The sequence below is a fragment of the Petaurus breviceps genome, unplaced genomic scaffold (genome assembly GCF_028583685.1).
Source record: "Petaurus breviceps papuanus isolate PSGF00001 unplaced genomic scaffold, PetGlider_PUasm1.0 90654, whole genome shotgun sequence".
Classification (NCBI taxonomy): Eukaryota; Metazoa; Chordata; class Mammalia; order Diprotodontia; family Petauridae; genus Petaurus; species Petaurus breviceps.
In genome coordinates this window covers 1,794,749-1,816,971 of record NW_027187301.1, presented here as the reverse complement: position 1 = coordinate 1,816,971, position 22,223 = coordinate 1,794,749, and the positions used below count along the sequence as shown (strand labels likewise).

At 37.7% G+C, this 22,223-nt stretch overlaps 1 protein-coding gene across 5 annotated transcripts in view; it reads right to left on the bottom strand.

Annotated features, from left to right (window-relative positions):
- SEC22A (SEC22 homolog A, vesicle trafficking protein) overlaps positions 1–22,223 on the bottom strand; it is a 92,524-nt gene that overhangs the window by 23,603 nt on the left and 46,698 nt on the right. For all 5 annotated transcript variants that reach the window (XM_069064942.1, XM_069064944.1, XM_069064940.1 and 2 more), the window contains 2 exons: positions 13,878–13,993; positions 4,868–4,933 (listed from right to left, as the gene is read on the bottom strand). In XM_069064942.1, the coding sequence (XP_068921043.1) occupies positions 4,868–4,933; positions 13,878–13,993 (182 nt within the window). The remainder of the gene's footprint in view (positions 1–4,867; positions 4,934–13,877; positions 13,994–22,223) is intronic.

The following is a 22,223-nucleotide window of genomic DNA, read 5'->3' as shown; positions in this document are numbered from 1 at the left end:
AGTATACTATGGATACAAAGTATCCATGATACAAGAAGCATCCAAACATCCTGAAAAATTTGATTTCCTATTACCGCCAGGAGCAAATACAAAATCCTCTGTTTGGTGTTCAAAGTCCTTTATGACCTAGTCCCCTCCTACCTTTCCAGTCTTCTTACACCTTACTCCTTAAATGACACTGGCTTCCAGGCTGTTCCACTAACGTTCTGGGCACCTTCTCTGGCTGTTTCCACATGCCTGTTACGTGCTCCCTCTTCTGCTCCAACTACTGACGCCCTGGCTTCCTTTCAGTCCTAACTAAAATCCCGCCTCATAGAGCAAGCCTTCCCCAACCCCTCTTAATTCCAGTGCTTCCTTTCTTTTGATGATTTCTTATTTATCCTATATGTAGCTTGTTTCTACACGTTTGTTTGCAAGCTGCCTCCCCCAACTAGACTGTAAGCTGGTTGAGGGCAGGGACAGTCTTCTGCCTCTTTTCTTATCCCCAGCATAACAGGCACTTAGTAAATTAAATCACTATCACAAATGTTTATTTATGGACACTTATTAGGAGCAATGTGTTAGAAATACAGAAAAACATTAAATACTATCCCAAACCCTCCAGGAGTTTAGATTAAAAGACTTAAAAAGATAAATAGCAACAAAACACAGAATAGTCTAAGTGACAAATGACTTGCCCAAGCAGTAATCATTTCAAGAGTTTAGAGGGTAGTGTAATAACCAGAAAGGTTTTCTTGGGGGAGGTAGGGATTAAGGAAGACCTAGTAGGAAGAGTAGGATTTAGATAAGAGATGATTAAGGAATATCATTTCAGCTAGGGGAAATAGTGTGAGCTGAGTAATTAAGGTAGGAATGTGTATGGCATACCTGATAAACAATAAGCAGGCAAGTTGGGATGAGTTGTGGAGTTTGTTTGTCAGAGAGGTGGGAAATTTGGTAATCCCACTATACATTTCCTAAAACTGGCTAATCAGGATTCTACAGGACTTTCTTATGTTGTAGAATTAATATACTGTCATGAGTAAATCACTTGAATATGTACCCAAAAAATTAATATGTAAATACAGGTACATAGCACAATCTATCAGGAAGATAACCTAAGACAAGATTCTACTAGACTTTAATCCCTAGAGGACAGGGAACTCAGTCATATACCTTTGTATCCCTTTTATCAACTGGCACAGTACAATATAGTGAAAACTTAATAAATAATGTCTACTAAATGAATAAAGATAACACGATACAGAAGAAACAGTGCTGGATCTGGAGTCACAGTAAGACAACAGTAAGCATTTATTAAGTGCTTACTGTGTGATGAGGACTGTGCTAAATGCTGGGGATACAAAGAAAGTTAAAAAACCATCCTGAAGCTGACATTCTAACTGGTGAGACAAATTGCTAATAACTGTAAATACAAGTTATGTCTTTGGCTGTGTGTATATATAAAGAGAATATATATACCTCTCTGTATATATGCATATCTGTACATACATATATACAACATATATACCTCTCTATATGTACATATACAACACATGTATATGTATGTGTGTGTGTGTGTGTGTGTGTGTGTGTGTGTGTGTAGCGTAAATGGAGGATAATCTAAGAGGGAAGACATGGAGGCAGGTGGAGGGAAGGCACTAGAAAGGACCCGAGTTCAAATCCTGTTTCAGCCACCGACTACTTATGTGTCACTGAGCAAATTAATTAACCTGTCTTGGCTTCTGTTTCCTTCTGTATAAATAAAGTGGGTTAGGACTAGATAACCTCCAATGTTCTTTTCCGGCTCTAAATCTGTGATACTGATATCTGACACCATCACTGCAAACAGGTCTAGGGCTGTTTAGTTGGATTTACTTACCTGTTGTGTTTTGTTGTGCTTTCAGAAATGACTTAACTTATCCCATTTGGGTGCTAGGAATGACAATAGCCTATGAGGATAATTCTATTCTATCTCAAATGCTAGTAATCTGGCAAATCTTTTTACCTCAGTTTACTCATATTTAAAATGAGGAATTTGTAGTTATCATCTCTAAAGTCCTTATCTAGGTTAAATAATATGCAACTCAAAGTTTATTTTGCATTTAAAGACTAACCATAGTACATATCATGCATGTAGCAATAGGAAATTGTGTGTATATATACTTAAATGAACTGTGTTTGAAGAATCTAATATAAAAGTTTATGTAGAACCCACTACAGGGATTAGGTTCTAGCTAAATTTGTCTTAAATGCACTCAGCTGACCATTTCATTAGAAAGTCAGAGAATTTTCTTGGTAATATCCAGCTCCAAAGAGGCTCTAGATCAGTTGAACTGAACTGCTTAAAGCAGAAAGGAATATTTTTACAATTCCAGACTATGAAGAAGATTCAGGGGAGAATGAGATTTCTTAAGGAGTAACAGCCTTCCTACTAACTATAACTGAGAGGCAAAGTTGCCACTTAATCAAAAATAGGTTAATCCTTTACAACAAGCTGTTGAGGCAGCTAGGGGGTACAGTGGATAAAGTACACAGGAAGATCCATCTTTTTGAGTTCAAATCCAGCCTCAAATTTACTGGCTCTGTGACCCTGGGTAAGTCACTTAACCCTCTTTGCCTCAGTTTCTTCATCTGTAAAATGAGCTGGAGAAGGAAATGGCAAAGCACTACAGTATCTTTGCCAAGAAAACTCCAAATAGTGTCAAAGAGTCAGATATGGCTGAAACAACTCTAACAATAACAACAACAACAAGAGCTGTAGGCTACCCTAATCACCAATAAGCAGCCTTTTCAAATCCCTGCAGGTAGTTCTGAAAGCTACTCTGACATCCATAAGGGAGGAAGGCAAGAGTCCACTTCTTGTATATAAAAGTACTCAAAGTAAAGACATAGGTCACAAAGAGAACCAAGTGAAAATATAATTACCTAATGAAAATAAAGAATGGGAAAGTAGGTGTTATTTATCCTCACTCTTCTAAAATGTACAAGGTACTATACTTTTTCTTAATGGTATAAAACTAATGCATATAATACCCTTGGCCTTGCCATCACCTGTGCTCTATTTTCACAGCAAGAATCCGGAAATTCCTTTATCTTACTAACACCTTCTAACATTCCATCTTCCACCATGCCTCACTCCTCAGTCTTAGTCTTCAACCTCACAGTGTTCTTCAGTTGCTTTCCCCTTAGTCCTCTCCCAGACTATTCCCCTGATCTGGTTTAACTTTTCTTCCTTCCCAATCTCAACCCTATAGTTAACAAGGATAACATTACACTGTCTTCTAATCCCATCTTTCTTGCCCCCTTGTCTTTCTGCTGCTCACACCTTATCAAACTCCTACCTAGGTTATTTCCAATGTCTATATCCTCCATTCCCATTCATGTGTTTCTGAAGGAAGTCATTTAACTATATACTGACTGGGTCCAGTATAAAGTTGTGACATGTAATCTCAACTAGGGGCAGCTAGGTGACACAGTAGATAGAGCACTGGGACTAGAGACAGGAAGACTTATTTTCCTGAGTTCAAATCCAGCCTCAGGCATTTACTAGCCGTGTGACCCTGGGCAAGTTATTTAACCCTATTTGTCTCAGTTTCCTCATCTGTGACGTGACTGAAACAACTTAACAAAAATCTCAACTGTACAGCAAAGTAATTTTTTTTTACTTCTCCCTTAATAAGTCTCTACCATACTCCCCAAAACATCTATTCCAAACCTTTTCTTCTCTCCTCAGGGCTCCCCAAACCCTCTTTCTTCTTCCTATACTGTCTTTCTTAGTGACTTCACTAGTCCCCATGGGTTTAATTATCATCTCTATGCAGATGACTTCCAGATCTATCTATTCAATTCTAGTCTTCTTCCTGAGGTCCTGCATCATTAATTCCCTGTTGGAAATTTCAAAGTGGTTGTCTCACAGGCATCTCAAACGCAATGTCAAAAACAAAACATGTTGCTCTTCCTGAAAAGGTAATCTCATTTCTAGACTTCTTTATATCCATTAAGAATCCAACTATCCTTCTAGCCAACCAGGTTCACAATCACAGAGTAAGCCCTGAGTTCTCACTCTCCTTCATCCCACATATAAACATAGTTTCATACATAGTTTCAAACATTGCTTTATCAATTCTATCCCCAGGATATTTCTTGTATATCCTCTTCTTAGGCCCTCATCACTTCTTCCCTGGACTAATGTATTAGCCCACTAACTGGTCTCCTTAACTACAGTCATCTCTTCTATACAGCTATGATTTTCCTAAAGAACACATCTATATTACTTATATGTTAAATAAATTCTAATAGCTCCCTATTATCTCTAGGAAAAAATATAAACTTCTCCCACTGGGATTTAAAATCCTTTCCAATCTGGCTCCAACTAAACCTTTCCAGCCATATTATAAACATTATATTCCTTTATGCATATGCATTCTACAATCCTGACAAACTGGCCTTCTTGCTACCACTCAAACACAACAATGCATCTTCAATTTCTGAGCTCATTTGTTCTTATCTCTGTACCTCTGCACAGCCTGCTTCCCATGCCTGGAACACAAACTCTCATATCTGTTTTTTAGAATTCCTAGTTTCCTTCAAAATTAGATCAAACATTGTCTTCTGCATGAAGCCTTTCCTAATTTCCAGTTTCTGGTACCTTCACCAGAAAATTACTTTGTATTTATATTGCAAATACTTATTCTGCATGTACTTACACGTGTACATCTTGTCTCCCTCCAACAGAATACAAGCCTTTGAGGGCAGGGATTAAATTTTTTTCTTTGTATCCCTAGTGCACAGTGCATTGCTGAGCACATATCAGGCATTTAATAAATGCTTATTGATTAATAACATTAGAAGTGAGTTGCTCCTTAAAAAAGGAATCAGAACCTACCTGGTAAAGACATGCTGCTGTTCCAAGGAAAAATGCAATGACGTAACTGAAATCCTCACCATCATTCTGTGAAAACAAAACAAAAAGTAATTTCTTTTTCAGAGGGAAAGGAAAGGAGAGGAAAAGTGACTCAATCCAACAAAAAACATTCTGGGGGGACATAATGGTAATGACAATATGCACACAGGATAAAGTCCTTATAAAATGAAGCCTGGACATCACTAAAAGTAAAAGTTGAAATAGGAAAAAATTCTAGGGCCTGATCCTTGGTGTGAAAGAGTATAGGAGGTTGGGAAAAGGACCACAACAATGATTCCCTGAGGGCCCCAGACTCTTGCAGTTTTTTGCAAGGATCTACACTTCATTAAGTGATTTGGTAAAATAAATAAGAAATATGTATACCATTCACATATCTTCTCCAAATAGAACAGATGATATTTTGCAACATATACTTTCATATTTTTAAATTTTTATAGATTTTGTTGTGATTAATAAAATGTTAATCTATTTTAAAGCATTACTGAATTCATGGTAGGTTTCAGTTATGTATTTTCTCAGTCAATGGATAATAAAATGCAATAAAATACAAATACTGAGAAATGTTAAAATAATAATGTTAAATAAAAATACTAAAAGTTCAAGGGTCAGTAACTGTATCACAAGATTTTGACAAGTTACAAAATTTCCTAACTGATGAGGACCCTACACAATCCAGGCTCAGATCTTAAAGTGCAAACTGAAAGCAAGGCCATGTACCATAAAGTCAAAATAAAGCTAAATGGAACCATTACTATGCAGTCATACCTCTGTACTAATTTTATCTTACCTCAGAGAAGAAAAAAATTTCTACAATATTTTTACTTCTGTCTGTGCTAAAAAAATAAACCAAAATTTACAACTTTATCAGCCTATATGCCAAGTTTGTAGGATCACCACTCATTGAAAATAAATATTGGCAAATTTTACTAGCTAGTGAACATTTCATCAATTTGTTCAATAAAGTCACTCTGCAAAAATAGAACTATTAAAATAGAGACTTAATAACCAGTAGGGAATGCTAAAAAACAAAACAAAACCCAACCTTATGAGGTAGAGAGTATAGGCCTGAAATTCTTAAAATTCTAAACTGGCAACAGCAAAATGAACAAAGAAAGAAAGAGAAATAGATAATTTATTGAGACTTTTAATGTAACAATGATGACGAGACTGAAAAATGTTTGGAAGCTTCCTCTCAAATGTCTTTATCAATTTGCCATCATAGCTTATTTTAATGCTTCCTACAAATCTGAGCATAAAGCTCATTTTTCTTCTAGTCAGGATCATCAAATATTGCTTTTTCCTGGCTTCAGGGAAATTATATTGAAAATTTTCCAAAACAAAGTGTCTATGATGACTATGTCTTCATGAAAGGGCCTGAGGAGTATAAAGAATTTGTGAAATATCATTTATTGACGGGCTTTAAAAATAAGGCTTGTTTGAGACAGTTTTCTATTTCTATGATAAATTTCTCTGAGGTTTCTTTTCAGTTTTACAGAGACTCCTTGGATAAGTAGGGTCTATTAAGTACCCCTATTTTCAACAGTACCCTAAGCAGGGGTCTAAAAGGTATCTCACTGATCATCTTACAGATCACTCATTTTAGAGATGAAGAAACTGAGGTTCATACAGGTTAAATGATTTGCCAAAATACATAGGCGGTATCAGAAACAAGATTTGAACTTATGTCCAAAAACCAGAGCTGTTTCCACTGCATGATGCCACCTTTCTTCACTTGACATAATGATAATCTTGAGTGACAAAATGGTCAGATTTGATCCCAAGCCCCCCACCCAAACCATTCCACTTTAGTAAGTCAACAATCATTTTTATAAAACACCTATTATGTGCCAGGTACTGTGCTTGGTGCTGGGGATAGAGTTTATAAAAAGTCTCTGCCCTCAAAGAGTTTACAGTCTAACATATGAATCAACATGCAAACATCTATCACACAAATAAGTTATATACAGGATAAAATAGAAATAATCAGTGGAGGAGAGGCACTAGAACTAAGGGAGATCAGGAAAAGCTGCCTACAGAATTTAGGATTTAGCAGGGAACCGAAGGAAGACAGAGGATGGAGATGAAGGAGGGTATTCCAGGAAGGGTTTCAGCCAGTGAAAATGTCTAAAATTGGGATATGGAGTGTCTCTGTTTGAACACCAAGGAGACCAGTGTCACCAAATTGCAGAGTAGATGGAAGAATGTAAAATATAAGAAGACTGGAAAGACTAGGGGACAGGTGGCAAAGGGCTTTGAACATCAGAGGATTTTATATTTTGAACCTGGAAGTAATCTTGGAGCCACTGGAGTTTACTGAAGGGTGGAAGGCATGTGCATGACACAGTCAGACCTGTACTTCAAAAGAAAGAAAGGCATGTACACTAGAGATGCTACAAAGGTAAAAATCAACAGGCTTTGACAACAGACTGGCTATAGGCAGTAAGAATAAGGAGAAAATGATACCTGGGCTGCAGGTCTGGATGACTGAGAGGATGATGGTACTCTCAACATTAACAGAGAAGTTAGGCAGAGGGAAAGGGTTTGGAGGAGAAGATGATGAGTTCCGTTCTGGATGTGCTGAGCTTAACATGTCTGGGATATCTAGCTCAAGATGTTACAAAGGCAAAATCCAATAGGTGGAGACATGAGTGTGAAGGTCAGGTCTAGATAAGGAGATCAGAGAATTATAAGCACAGAAATGATAGTTCATGGAAGCTGACGAGGTCACCAACTGAAATAGTGTAGAGAAAGATGAGAAGAGGGCCTAAGGCAGAGCCCTGGGAAACACCTACCTATAGCAAGCATCACCTGAATGAACATCCAGCAAAGAAAAATGAGGAGCATTCAGAGAAGAGGAGAACCAGGAGAGAGCAGTGTCACCAAAAAGCTAGAGAAAAGAGAGTTATCAAGGAGAAGAAAATGATCGACAGTGTTAAAGGCTGCAGAGAGGTCAAGAAGGATGAGGGCTGAGAATTGGCAATTAAAAGATTGTTAGTAATTTAGAGAACAATGTCAGTTGAATGATGAGGTCAGAAGCCAGACTGTTGAGGGAGAGAAGAAAAAAGAAAAAAAAAAGTAATTGGAGGCATCAGTTGCAGACAGATTTCTCAAGAAGTTAAACCACAAGAGGGAAGAGAGATGTGGAAAAACAGCTAGCAGGGATGGTTCAAGTAAGGTTTTTTTTGAGTATGGAGAAGGTATGCACATGTTTGTAAGAGGCAGGAAAACAGCCAGTAGATAGGGAGAGATTGAAGATTAGTGAGAGAGTAGGGATAAAGAGGGAGCAATCTACTGGAGAAAACAGAAAAGAATGGAATCACTTGTATGTGTAGAGGGGTTTGCCTTGTCAAGCAGAAGAGCTATCTCTTCATGCAAAAAGGGGTGAAAGAGGATATGATAGCAAAAGGCATTTGAGTGATATGAGAGAAAATGGGAGAAAAGGAAACCGTATGGAGTGGAGAACAAAAGAACTGGAGGCAGAAAGAACAAAGAACAGGCTATTGCAATAGTTTAGGAGAGAGATAATGAGGGCCTGAACTAGGGTAGAAATTGTGTGAAAAGAAAGGAGAAGAATGAGAGATATCATGGAGAAATGATCTATGAGATTTGTCAACTGACTGAATACTGAAGGAGAGGGTGACGAGGTGAAGGAGAGAGGAAAATCAAGAATGATTCCATGGTTGCAAACCTGAGTGACTGGGACAATGGTGGTATAATGGTGATATTTAGAAAAGGGATAGATGTGGGAGGAAATTAGTTCTATTTTGGACACGCTGAGCTTAAGACACCTATAAGAGGTTGTGTGATCAACAGGATGGAGAACATGTTTCACACTGGTGAGGGTCAAGAGGAGGCATCTTCATTCTAGTAACAGCATTAGGTCAATGTATCAGCCTCAGTAAAGGACACTCAACTCAATGGCCTGCCCTGGGACAAAAGGATGAGGGGAGGTTTTTCCTTCTCACAGCAGGGAAAGCAGTCAGTGCCAGCTATTTAAATATTTTGGGCATTAGACCCTAGAATAAGCAGGTATTTCGAAGATATTCCATCTGCAGAATAGATCAGGGAAAGCAGCCTTTAAGAAAAGAGAAACAGAGTACTGGGGTAGACCAATCGGCTAAATTAAAGTGAGGCTTTAATCTCTAAAAGGAAAGTTGACATGGACATGGTTCCATGAAATCATTAAGCACAATGGACTACCTTAGGTGTATCCTTCCACTTATGAACACCTTTCACCCATGGCAGAAAAAAAAATATCCTTTTCCTCAGGAAGTACTCTCAAAGATCTATAGGGTTATGTGGGAGAGGTGTCTGTGGACAGACAGTAATTCTAGTAGCTTTGCATGTATTTCAAGGGCTAACATGAAAGATCTAGGGCCACTGGAAGACAAGGGAGGGTTTACAACTCTGCTGCATTTTTTCCCTGGAGGCTCTGCTCTGAAGTTTCAACTGATTCATCTACAGCTGGGCTTGAGTTTCAATCTGGTACTGGTAAAAGTCACAGACATTTTATGGGTATGATATAGCAATTACAAACCACATGGAGAAGGGAGGGAAGACCTAGAAGCCCCTTCACTGTTAACATTGTGAAGTTTTCCCCAGGGTTTAGTATAAAGCAGGTCCTGAATAAACTACCTTGAATAAACTACCAGAATAAACTACCTTGGATTTCAGACTAGTGCAAGGAAAGCATATGAAAATTTTTCCAGTGAGATTTAGTCATTGTAATCTTTGAAGGGACCAAGAAATATATGCCAGTACAGCTCTATGCCAGATGAAAGTAAAACCTTTTGGCACAACCCATAGAAGTTCAGCCAACAGGATGTATACAAGCAGGGAGTTAGTCCTGCTCCACTTCCATGCAGTGCTTCAGAAGGACCTTCCCACAATGTCCTTGTCAGGGACAAGAAAAGACTAAGGGTCATGAGAGCCTGAGGATAACACTCGGCACTTCCCCAGCCAGTAGCTAAACTACATCTCTAGTGCCTATATAGTCCTCCAGGACCCTGCTGAGGCTAAGAAATCCCTACATTTGGAAGAACTCATTAGATTTGTCTCTTTTCTTAGTTTAAATACAGTTCTGTCTTTCTTTTCCCCTTAAATATCTTAGTAATACTTAAAATAGAGATGAGGTACTGTCTCTTTCTCCATGAAACTTCCCCTGATCACTCCAAGTCACGTTTATCTCTCTTTCTGAACCCCTGCAAATGTTTTATTTTTATTGTCTATGTATAGAGTTCTTAACCTTTTTGTGTCATGGACCTCTAAGGCAGTCTGCTGAATTCCTTCTCAGAGTGATATTTTTAAATATATAAAACAAAACACATAGGATTACAAAACTATTTTTTTTAAATAAATTCATAGACCCTAGATTATAATGACCCCCTGGTCTACATAACATTTTTTTTGGCATTAATCATATACACTGCCTTATGTTATATAAGATGTATATAATATTAATATATTGCCATATTAATTTTTTTTTATCGTGTATAATCTTCTCTTCTCCATTAGATCATTTATTACCTAAGGAATGAGTCTTATAGTTGTTTCGTGCTCCTGAAGATCCTAATATGGAGCTATGTTTATAATATGTGTTGAATGAATAAGAAATGTTGAATTGAATTATGTTATTAAAAACTCTATTTCTACTGACACATTTTGAAAGACCAACAAACAAATATAGCATAGAGGGAAGACAGAAAATGTTGGCAGGGGAAGAGCAAACTGTGGGGATACATACAGTTATACAAGACATTATCTAAAATGAAAAAAAGAAAGGCTATACAGATGCAAGAGAAAGTTCACTTTTGTGAGTCACTGGGTCTATGACATTGTCAGACATTGGCCAAAATACATATCAAACATTATCTCTGCTAAACAAGACATGGATACAAGACAAGGTTTCCTATATACCTAGGAGAAAATTCAGAATTGATGTTTGGTGCTAAAGAAATAAAAGACCTTTTTCTATTAAGCCTGTCCTTAAGGGTGTAAGGACTTCCTTTGAAATTTTAAATTTAGTAACATTTCTCTGATGGACAGTGAAACACTAAGAGTGACAGCAATATTAGGTGCTCCTGATTTCGGGGTGATATTTTTTGGTAATCATAGCAAATCACTTTCTTATAGTAGAAAATGAGGCAAGTAGATAATTTCTATCTTGGAATCCAACTAATGTATTTTCTCAACAGTGCTTCTTGAAGAAAAAAGATAACATTTATAAACTCAATCTGGAAAAATCACATCCATCTCCATAATGTGTCAGTTTATAATAAATTTATTCATATTTATAAATTCAGAGAAGTATTAAAAACTAACTCATCTGACTAGTTAATGCACATTGTATAGACCCTCTCTAAACAAATTGTAAATAATGAACAAAAACTGTTTCTATCAACTATAAAAAAAACAAAATACCAAGCCAAAACCCTGTTACATTTATCCTCTTCTTCCTGATTTTACCTCAGAAAACCAGACTATCAGTACTACATCTTTCCATCAATTCTTGCCTCACAATCCTAAAAAAAAAACAACTTCATGCTGAATGCTCAAGTAACACAAGTACATAAGTACACATAAATGTGTTGTATACTCAACACCAAACATATCCCAGCAAGCTAACAACCTAAAAGATAAATAGGACAACCATTTGTCTGAACTGACATTTCAGACAGAATGTGGCCTTAAAATAAATTGAACTGTGAACTAATAGCTTACATATTTTTCTGCCTTTCAAAAAACCACACATACAATATCAAAAATTTTAAATTAAATCTAAAAAACTATGACTCTAAGGAACCTGTAAGAGCTAACATTATTCTGAGGCCAAGTATTCCAGAATTTTTGGTGGCCAATGAATCAATGATTTTAAAATTTAATTTTGAGACATCCTCCTCTACCCTTCTAAATTCCCCCACCATTCCAGAATAACTCTGGGATATATAATAGCAAAATGTCTTGGTATTTGAGCTGGTCCAAATCTCATGCTACTGATATTCTCTCTAGGGCTTTAATTATCACAATGCATATGGCCCCCAAATCTCTCTCTCTAGCTTCCTATTTACCAGCCTCCTAATGATCATTTCCACTACATGCCAGTACCTGGCCCACATAAGAGCTTAATAAATGCTGACTGATAAACTAATCATTTTTTTTTTCTTGTCCCTGCTCCCCCGACTCCACCCAATTAATTCATCATCCTGTATTCTCCCTAAGGCAGAGGCTCTATATAAAGGCTAGATTTCCCTCTGCCCTCCTCATCAGAGCATAGATCTATAAATATTTCCATTTGAGGATAAAGAAGAGAACTTACATCTTCTCAGATATCTCCTCAGTTCCCACTTAGCTACACTCACTGTAGACTTCTTTGGGTTCTCCACAATGCCCAGGCCAGGATCCATACTCTACCCTGGTTTTTCCGCTTTCTTTTGTGTGCTATCTTGCCCCATTACCATGTAAGTGCCTAGAGAACAGGGACTGTCTTTCTTTTTCTTGTATTTGTATCCTCAGAGCTTAGCACAGCGCCTGGCACATAGCAAGCACTTAATGTTTACTGACAGTACCTTTGATTTCACCCTCATTCAATTATCTTTCAAGTCTTTGGAATTTCTCTTTATTTTTCACTGTCACTGCTACAACTCTTGTTCACATCTTCATTGACTCTTACTTGGCCTGTATCAATAAACTAACTAGTCTCACTAATTTCAGTCTCTCTTACCCTGAAACACCAGGGTAGACAGATTATTCTTCCTAAAGCATAGCTTCAATCACCTTGTTCCCCTGATGAAAAACTTCAAGTATCCTCCTAATGCCTATAGAAAAAGCTCAAACTCCTTGAAAGCCCCTGATACTATATCCCTGGCCTATCTTTCCATCCTTATCTCCCAGAACTCCAATGCATTTTTAAGACATCAGCCAAATGGGACTATTAGCTGTTTACTAAACATGTTCTGGTCTCTGTCACTCGAACACCTTCTGTCCCTTAGGCTTAAATGCTCTCTCCTAAATTTTATCCTATGTTAGTGGAGCTAATTCCAAAGATTGGGCACATTACCAGGCCTCTCGCACTTTGCATACAATGGCTGGCACATAGCAGACACTTAATAAGTGCTTAATGAATGACTGAAAATGCTTGTCTTGCCCATTCTCCAATATCTAGTACCAAAGATCCTCTTAAATGAGAGGTTTTTAACCTAGTCGCCTATTAACTTGTTTTAAAATATTTTGATAACTGTTTCAATACAACTGGTTTCCTTTACAATCCTTTTTTATTTTATGTGTTTAAGAACAATATTCTAATAAAGAGTCTGGAGGTTTCATCAGACTGCCAAAGGATGCCATGACATTAAAAAGGTGAAGAACTACTGCTCTAAGTACTTATGTGATCAAACATTACCTCCAAACCACCAAAAGATGAAAGCAAAACCCCACACTCAATTTATACACATTCAAGTGTAGTTTATGAAGGATCTGGTCAGATTTTGTATGGAAAATCAATACAAAAAATGCAAATGGGGTCAAGACTAGATAATGGGTATGCTTCTCTGGGCCTCTAGAGTTTCTTTTTTTCTACTAGCCTTCTCCATATCAACCCAAGTACCAATATATGTGGTGAGGATAGTAGGGAGAGTCTTAGGTAGCTGTGTAATTTAAAGCTATATTGCTCTTCCTTATTAGAACTCTATTTCTGGCACAGCTTATCAGTGAGTGTCCCTCTTTTCTCCCCACTTCAAGTTTCTTTCATCACATCCTAGTTTTTATCACATCCTTGTATCACATGGAATATACATGCCATACATATACTATCTATTAGATAATAAGCTCCTTGAGCTTACTATCAGAAATTGTCAGTTTTAATCTAGTGTCTAACATGTATATTCTCATAGGAGGTACTTATAATCTGACTATAGACTATAATTAATTAGAAGAAGTAACTATTATCTATAAAGTTGTAAAAATGACACAGTACCTGTAGGAGACTTTCTATGGCATGAAAACCTCGAATTAAATTCAGAGCCCCGCATAAGAGACTAAGGATAAATGCCACAATCCCTGGCAGAGTCACTGGCTCCAGTCGCTGGTGAGCTGGGAAAAAAGGAAAATGGTCAAAACCACGCATTAGTGTCTTACCTATAGGTAGATATAAATAAGAATATGCTATTTTTTAAAAACTCAACCAGACTGATCAATAAATATGATGAAGAAAAACACTTAGGTATGCTATTAAAAAATGCATGACAATACAAAAACTTTTCTAAAATATCAAAATAAATGTCTCTCCCATACATTTTTAACAGACATTTAACCTGAAGATAATTCATTTTGTCTGAAAAATGCAAAAGAAGCCTCAAAAACTGCTGAAAAATTGGTAAGAAGCATGTTTAAAAGGTTCACAGTTAATAACTATAAGTCAATTCAATTAAAAACTTGTTGAATTAGCTATTTTTCTGGAAAGGTTGAAATAAACAATTTCAAAATATACAAAGTTTGTTTCTGAAAAAAACATCAAAGCTTTTCCCTATAGTCAAGTTTTTAGGATACAAATGTGACTTGATAAACTGGTAAAAACAAACAAACAAACAACCTCTTCTATTTAAATGCCAACTTAGGTCTGACAGACATGATTTTAGGGGTCATCTGAAAATAACTTCAAGCAAAATTAAAATACCAGTCTGAAAAAATTACTATTTTATCATTACAAAAACATTCTTAACTGCTTAGCGCTGTTTTTAGGCTTTTACACAAAACACTATGCCTTCAGAACTGTTGCCTCAGTCATCGTTTTGTTCTTATTGAATAAACAATGGAAACCAAATATAAAAATCAGACAACTATCTACATGAGCATTCAGGTCAAAAAAGGAAGAAGTGATAAAAGGACAACTGAACCATATTCATATCATTTTATTTAGATCATTGAAGTGTGAAAGTATAAACAAAGGAATTAATGAGCTGGATCATTAATCTACAAAGGGTATAAATCTTAGTGGCATACCCATTAACCCATTCATCATAAAAAAAATTCCTCAAACAGTTCCTAAAGTTACAAAAGCCTGAGTGTCACATACACACAAAGAAACTTTCTTTAGTTCAGTATAAAGTACTGAAAAGAGATATCACTTTATTATGTTCAATACTTTTGCAGATTTTTAAGATTTAAAAGGAAATAAAATGATTTTATTTTTCATCATTTTCTCAGTGGGGGAAAAATGTACAATCTAGAATTCTACCTGACTAGTCTCTCTCTTCCTACCAGGCAATTAGTCATGTGTTGTTTATTCTTATTCCTTCAGAGAATGAAACTTACTTTTGAATAAAAAGATATATAAAAGGAATTCTTAATATAAGCCTCAAGCAGAAAAGTTTCTATAAAGTGAATGGATTATGTAAATAACATGCTTCTCAAGTAAATGAATATCTTGGTCTGGAAAATACTAACAGTATTCCAGAGAAAAAGGATTACTATTTTAATGTTCTGATGTCTATTTAAGATATACATATTTAAAAATATACATGCTTAAGAAATAAATATTAATGCTACAAAAAGTACATATTTATTCTAAGTAAGAATGGCATCCACTCCAATTTGGTCATTTGGTCTCAGAACATACTAGCACATTATTTTAAACTTGCTCACTAGCATTTTAAAATTATTTAAAGTCATTGAAAACACTTAAAATACCATCAAATCGACCAAGGCAGACCATATGCCTACTTTAAAAATTAAAGGACACTCCCTGTTATCTTGAAGGACAAGTTACAATAAAGCTGAAGTGATGAGGGAAGGGAATTTAGTAAAGAATTACTAATAATAAGAGTCACTTAGTTACCAAACCCATGGCCTTTTCTTAATCCTCATTCTCTTTGGAGCTCTCTCAAGTCTTTGACACTGTTGATTCCTTCCTCCTCCTTGATTATTCTCTTCTCTCTAGGTTTTCAGGATACCACTCTCTCCTGGCTCTCTTCCTACCTATCTGCTCCCTTTCTGTCTCTTTTCCTGGATCCTCTTCCAGATTCCAAGAGGAATTAGAGATTTGGGTGACCCTCAGGATTCTGTTCTGGACCCTCTCCTTTTCTCTCTCTATACTATTTCACTTGGTGATCTCATCATACTCCATGGATTTCATTATCATTTCTAAATTGATGGTTCTCAAATCTAATATCCTTCCCCAAACTCTCTGCTGACCTTTAATCTTTTATCTCCAACTACTCCAAATACCTTTCAAACATTTTTAAGCTGGATGTCCAGTAAACATCTGAAATTCGAGGGGCGGCTAGGTGGCTCAGCAAGTAAGAGCACCGGCTCCAGTATTAGGATGACCTGGGGATCGAATCCGGGCTCCGACGCTTAGCACCACACCCAGAAATAACTGGCCGTGTAACCTTGAGCAAGTTACTTAACCCCGATTGCTCATTAAAAAAAAAAAAAAGAAGCAGTTTAAGTACCAAGCATCTACCTTGCCTTGGGACAAGAATTTTAGGGGTGACCAGGTAGTACAGTGAGTAAGAGCACCGGCTCCAGTGTTGGGATGACCTGGAGATTGAATCCCAGGCTCAGACACTTAGCACCCACCCAGAAACACCTGGCCGTGTAACCTTGAGCAAGTTACTTAACCCTGATTGCTTTAAAAGAAAAAATCTGAAATTCGGTATGTCCAAAAACAAATTCATTATTTTTTGCCCTAAATTCTCCCCCAAACCCAACCTGTGGCACAGTGGATAGAGCACTGAGCTTGGAATCAGGAAGAATCATCTTCATGAGTTCCTATCTGGCCTCAGACACTTACTAGCTATGTGACCCTGGGCAAGTCACTTAACCCCATTTGGCTCAGTTTCCTCATCTGTAAAATGAGCTGGAGAACGAAATGGCAAACACTCCAGGATCTTTGCCAAGAAAAACCCACATAGTCAGACACAACTGAAAAACAACTCAACAACACCCTAACCTCCCCTATGATTACAGACAGCAATGCCATCCTCCCAATCCCTCACCTCAGGCTTACAACCTAGGAGTCATCCTGGACTCTTCCCAGATCTCTTATGCTCCATATCCCAGCTAAGGACAAGTCCTGTCAATTTCACCTTTGCAACATCTTTGCCACCACTCTGGCGCAGGCCCTCATTTCCTCTTACTGAGATTATTGCAACAACCCGCTGGGGTAGGAGGGTGCGGTGGGCTGCCTGCCTCAAGTCTCTCCCCACTGCAATCTCTTCTCCATTCAGCCACTAAAGTGATTTTCCTTAAAGTACAGGTCCAATCACATCATACCCCCTACTCAATAAAATCCAGCAGCTTCCTGTTGCCTCTAGAAGCAAATAAAAAATGCCATTCATGGGGTGGCTAGGCGGCGCAGTGAATAGATCACTGGCCCTGGAGTCAGGAGGACCTAAGTTCAAATCTAGCCTCAGACACTTAACATAAAAACTAGCCATGTGACCGTAGGCAAGTCACTTAACCGCAATTGCCCTCCAAAAATTAAAAAAAAAAATGCCATTCAAAGCCCTTCATAACCTAGTCCCTCCTACATTTCCGATCCTTACCCTATACCTTACTGCCCAACAAGTACTCTTCTATCCAATGAAACTACACTCCTGGTGGTCCATGAACAAGGCACTCCATTCTCAGCTTGGGGCATCTTCTCCACTTATGCCTCATATCTGGAATGCTCTCCCTCCTCCACTTTGACTCCTGACCTCCCTGGTTTCCCATAAGTCCCAACTAAATACCAGCTTCTACAGGAAGCCTTCCCAAATCCCTCTTAATCTAGTGTGTTCCCTCTATTAATGGTCTCCTATTTATCCTGTATGTAGCTTGCTTGGTATATATCTGTTGCATATTGTCTCATATTAGAATGGAAGTTTCCCGAAGGACTGTGTTTTGCCCCTTTTTGAACTGCTAGCACAACACCTAACACACAGTAGGTGCTTACTAAATGTTTATAGAAGGAAGCTTACTATAAATATGATTAAAGAATTCTCTGTGGCAAAAGGGAGGTGGAGCCAAGATGGAGGAGTGAATATAGTAATTCACCTTAATTCCTCCATGAATTCCATCAGTAACCTCTAAAAAGTGAATCGGAACAGATTTTAGAGTGACAGAAACCATTGGGAGGTGGAGCACGGCAAATTCCTAGCCAAGGAAAGTGTGCACGTAGGACTACGCAGAGGAAGCGTGGAGCATGTGGGGGCTGCACCAGGGCAGAACTGAGAGCAGAGCACAAAGGAGCGAGAGTGAGCCCCAGCCAGCAGACTCACCCACCAGAAGGGCAGTTCACAGACTTCTCACCACCGGAAAGAGAGGATCGGTCAGAGATGGGGAAGAAAAAGCGCAGGGCCCACAGCAGGGACAGCAGCTCCTCCTGGGGCTATCAGCCCACAGCCTAGATGTTTAAAAATCACCTACCTAAACTTCCAGGAGCCAAGATGGCAGAGTAAACCCTAGCTGCTCTAATCCCCCTCCATGACCCTGAAAACCCAGAGATTACTGCACCATCCAATGTAAAATCCTGAAACAATGGAAGCAGTAGCAGGCTTGGGAGTCCTAGAGGAAGGATATGACTGAGGCTGTGCTAAGCCTGAAGTGAAGGGGGGGAGGTGTCCCAACAAGCCCCATCTCAACTGACCAGAGGGAGATGCTGAAGCCCAGGGGGGGGTGGAGCCAGCAGGTGCTAACAACAGGAGCCCAGGTGCACCGTAGCACAACCAAGAGAATCTGAAGATACCAGCACTGCCAGCCACCAGCTGCTGAGCCTGCCTGAGCTGTAGCCCAGGGGCACAGGACTGTAAACCTGAAGTGGCCAGACCACCCCTCCCCTACATGTTACTCTGTGAGCCTCAGGGTAACCCAGGGGAAACAGTGAGAGTCCTGGCCTTGGCCTCAGTCTACACACTTAGAGGCTACAGTACACAAAGTCAGCAACCAGACCCCTAGCTCCCAGCTTAAGAAGCTAGGGTCAGAGCCCTCTGTACCCCAGAAGCAGAAATCCACTTTAATAGCCAGGAAATAGGCAATCACAATGGGAAAGAAGCAACTTACAAAGGGAAAACCAAAGACAATTGAATCCTTTTATTGTGAATGAGAAGAATCACTTTCAGGAGACACCATCGACTCTATATCCACACCTGAGACCACAGAAGAAAATATGAACTAGTCTCAAGCCCAAAAAGCATTCTTGGAAGAGCTCAAGAAAGATTTTAAAAGCCAAATTAGAGAGGCAGAAGATAAATTGACCAATTCTTTTAAAATTACATTGGCCAGGATGGAAAAAAATCTCACTGAAGAAAACAAATTCTTAAAAAGTAAAATTTGTGAACTGGAACGGGAGGTTCAAAATCTAACTGGAGAAAATACCTCCCTAAAAAAGGAGCTTCAAAAACTAACCGAAGAAAATAATTCACTAAAAATTAGACTCAGTCAAATCTAAGCTAAGGGCTCTATGAATCACCAAGAATCAGTCAAACAAAACATAAAGATTGAAAAATTAGAAGAAAATGTAAAATATCTCATTGGAAAAACTGAGCTGGAGAACAGATCCAGGAGAGATAACCTAAGAATTATTGGTCTACCGGAAAGCAATGATGAAAAAAACAGCCTGGACAACATCCTCCAAGAGATCGTCAAAGAAAACTGCCCCAAGGTTCTAGAATCAGAGGGTAAAATAGTTATCAAAAGAATTCACTGGACTCCTCCTGCAAGAGATCCCAAATTGAAAACTCCAAGAGATATAGTACCTAATTCCAGAATTATACGGTCAAGAAGAAAATACTGCAAGCAGCCAGAAAGAAACATTTCAAATATTGTGGAACTACAGTCAGGATCACACAAGACCTAGCAGCTTCTACATTAAAAGATCAGAGGGATAGGAATATGATATCTCGTAAGGCAAAAGAGCTTGGACTGCAACCAAGGATCAACTACCCAGCAAAACTGAGTATAATCTTTCAGGCAAGAAGATGGTCATTCAATAAAACAAAGGACTTCCAGACTTTCCTGATGAAAAAGCCAGAGCTCAATGGAAAATTTGATCTCCAAACAAAAGATATAAAAAGCTAAGCAAGGAAAACACACACACACTCACACACATAACTTACTATTCAATAAGAACAAATTGTTTATATCCCTATATGGGAAGATGATACCCGTCAATACTGCGATTTATATAATTATCGCAACATTTAAAAGGGATATACATAGATAGAGGGTGTGAGTATAAATGAACTAATCTTATGATAAAAATGCAAATGCTTATTAAGGGGTACAAAGGGATTGTAATGGGAGAAAAGGAAAGGAGGAGGCAGAAAAGGGTAAATTACGCCACACGAAGAGGCATAAAAACATACTAGAGTAGAGGGAAAAAAGGGAGAGAGATGAACATCATATGAACTTTCTTCTCATTGGTTCTGGCTCAAGGAGGGATCAACATAATCAATTAAGTTTAGGATTCTAATGTCAAAAGACACAAAAACTCATTATAGAAGAAGTAAAGGAGGGAGGGAGAGGAGTTACTGTATGAAATTTACTCTCATCGATTTGGGTTAAAGGAGGCAATAACATACTCCATTAAATATAAAAATCTATTGTACTCTACAGGCAGTGGGAGGGGTAAAGGGGAAAAAAAGGGGGGTGGTTAGAAGAAGTAGTAAGGGGGAGGAAAGGTAAAGGGAGAGAGGTGCATAGGAAGGGAATACTGAGGGAGGCAGTGGTCAAAAGGAAAACTCTTAATGAGGGGAAAAGAGGAGGAAGAAATAAAAACATAAACAGGGAAGGGAACAGGATGGAGGGAAAGAAACAGAAATCATAACTGTAAATGTGAATAGGATGAACACTCCCATAAAACAGAGGTGGACAGCAGAATGGATTAAAAACCATAATCCTACAATATGCTATCTACAAGAAACACATTTGAAACAAGGGGATATGCACAGGATAAAGGTAAAAGGCTGGAGTAAAATATACTGTGCTTCAGCTAAAGTAAAAAAAAAGCAGGGGTAGCAATCCTTATTTCAGATAAAGCAAAAGCAAAAATAGATCTAATTAAAAGAGATATGGAAGGAAACTATATCCTGCTAAAAGGCAGTATCAAGAACAAAGCAATATCATTACTTAACATATATGCACCAAGCGGTATAGCTTCCAAATTCCTAAAGAAGTTAAGGGAATTAGAAAAAGAAATAGATAGCAAAACTATACTAATAGGGGACCTCAATCTCCCCCTCTCTGAACTCGATACATCTAACTTCCAAACAAACAAGAAAGAAGTTAAGGAGTCAAATAGAATTTTAGACAGTGTAGATATGATAGACCTCTAGAGAAAACTGAATGGGGATAAAAAGGAATGTACCTTCTTTTCAGTGGTACATGGCTCATACACAAAAAAAATGACCATGTACTAGGGTATAAAAACCTCACAATTCAGTGCAGAAAGGCAGAAATATTAAAGGCATCCTTCTCAGATCATGATGCAATAAAATTTTTATGTAATAAAGGGCCATTCAAGGATAGACTAAAAACTAATTGAAAACTAAATAACTTAATCCTAAAGAATGTGTGGGTCAAACAAGAAATTATAGAAACAATCAGTAACTTCATTCAAGAGAATGACAATAATGAGACAACATACCAAAACTTGCAGGATGCAGCAAAGGCAGTTCTTAGGGGAAGTTTTATATCCTGAGTACAAACATGAATAAATTAGAGAAAATGGAGGTCAGTTAATTGGGCATGCAATTGAAAAAGCTAGAAAAACAACGAACTGAAAATCTCCAATTAAATACTAAATTAGAAATAATGAAAACCAAAGGAGAGATTCATAAAATTGAAATTAAGAAAACTACTGAATTACTAAATAAAACTAAGAGCTGGTTTTATGAAAAAAAAAAACAATGAAATTCATAGACCCTTAATCAATAGGGTAAAAAAAAAAAAGAAAACCAATATATGAGTATCAAAAATGAAAAGGGTGAATCTGCCTCCAATAAAGAGGAAATAATTAGGAATTATTTCGCCAAATTGTATACACATAAATTTGACAATCTTAGTGAAATGGATGAATATTTACAAAAATATAAGTTGCCTAGATTTTCTCAGAAAAAGAAATCAAACAAGCCATCAGCAAACTCCCTAGGAAAAAATCTCCAGGTCCAGATGGATTTACTAGTGAATTCTATCAAATGTTTAAACAACAACTGATTTCAATACTCTATAAAGTTTTTGGGGAAATTAGTGAAAAAGGAGTTCTACCAAATTCTTTTTATGATACAAATATGGTACTGATAGCTAAATTAGGAAGAGATAAAATGGAAAAAGAAAATTATAG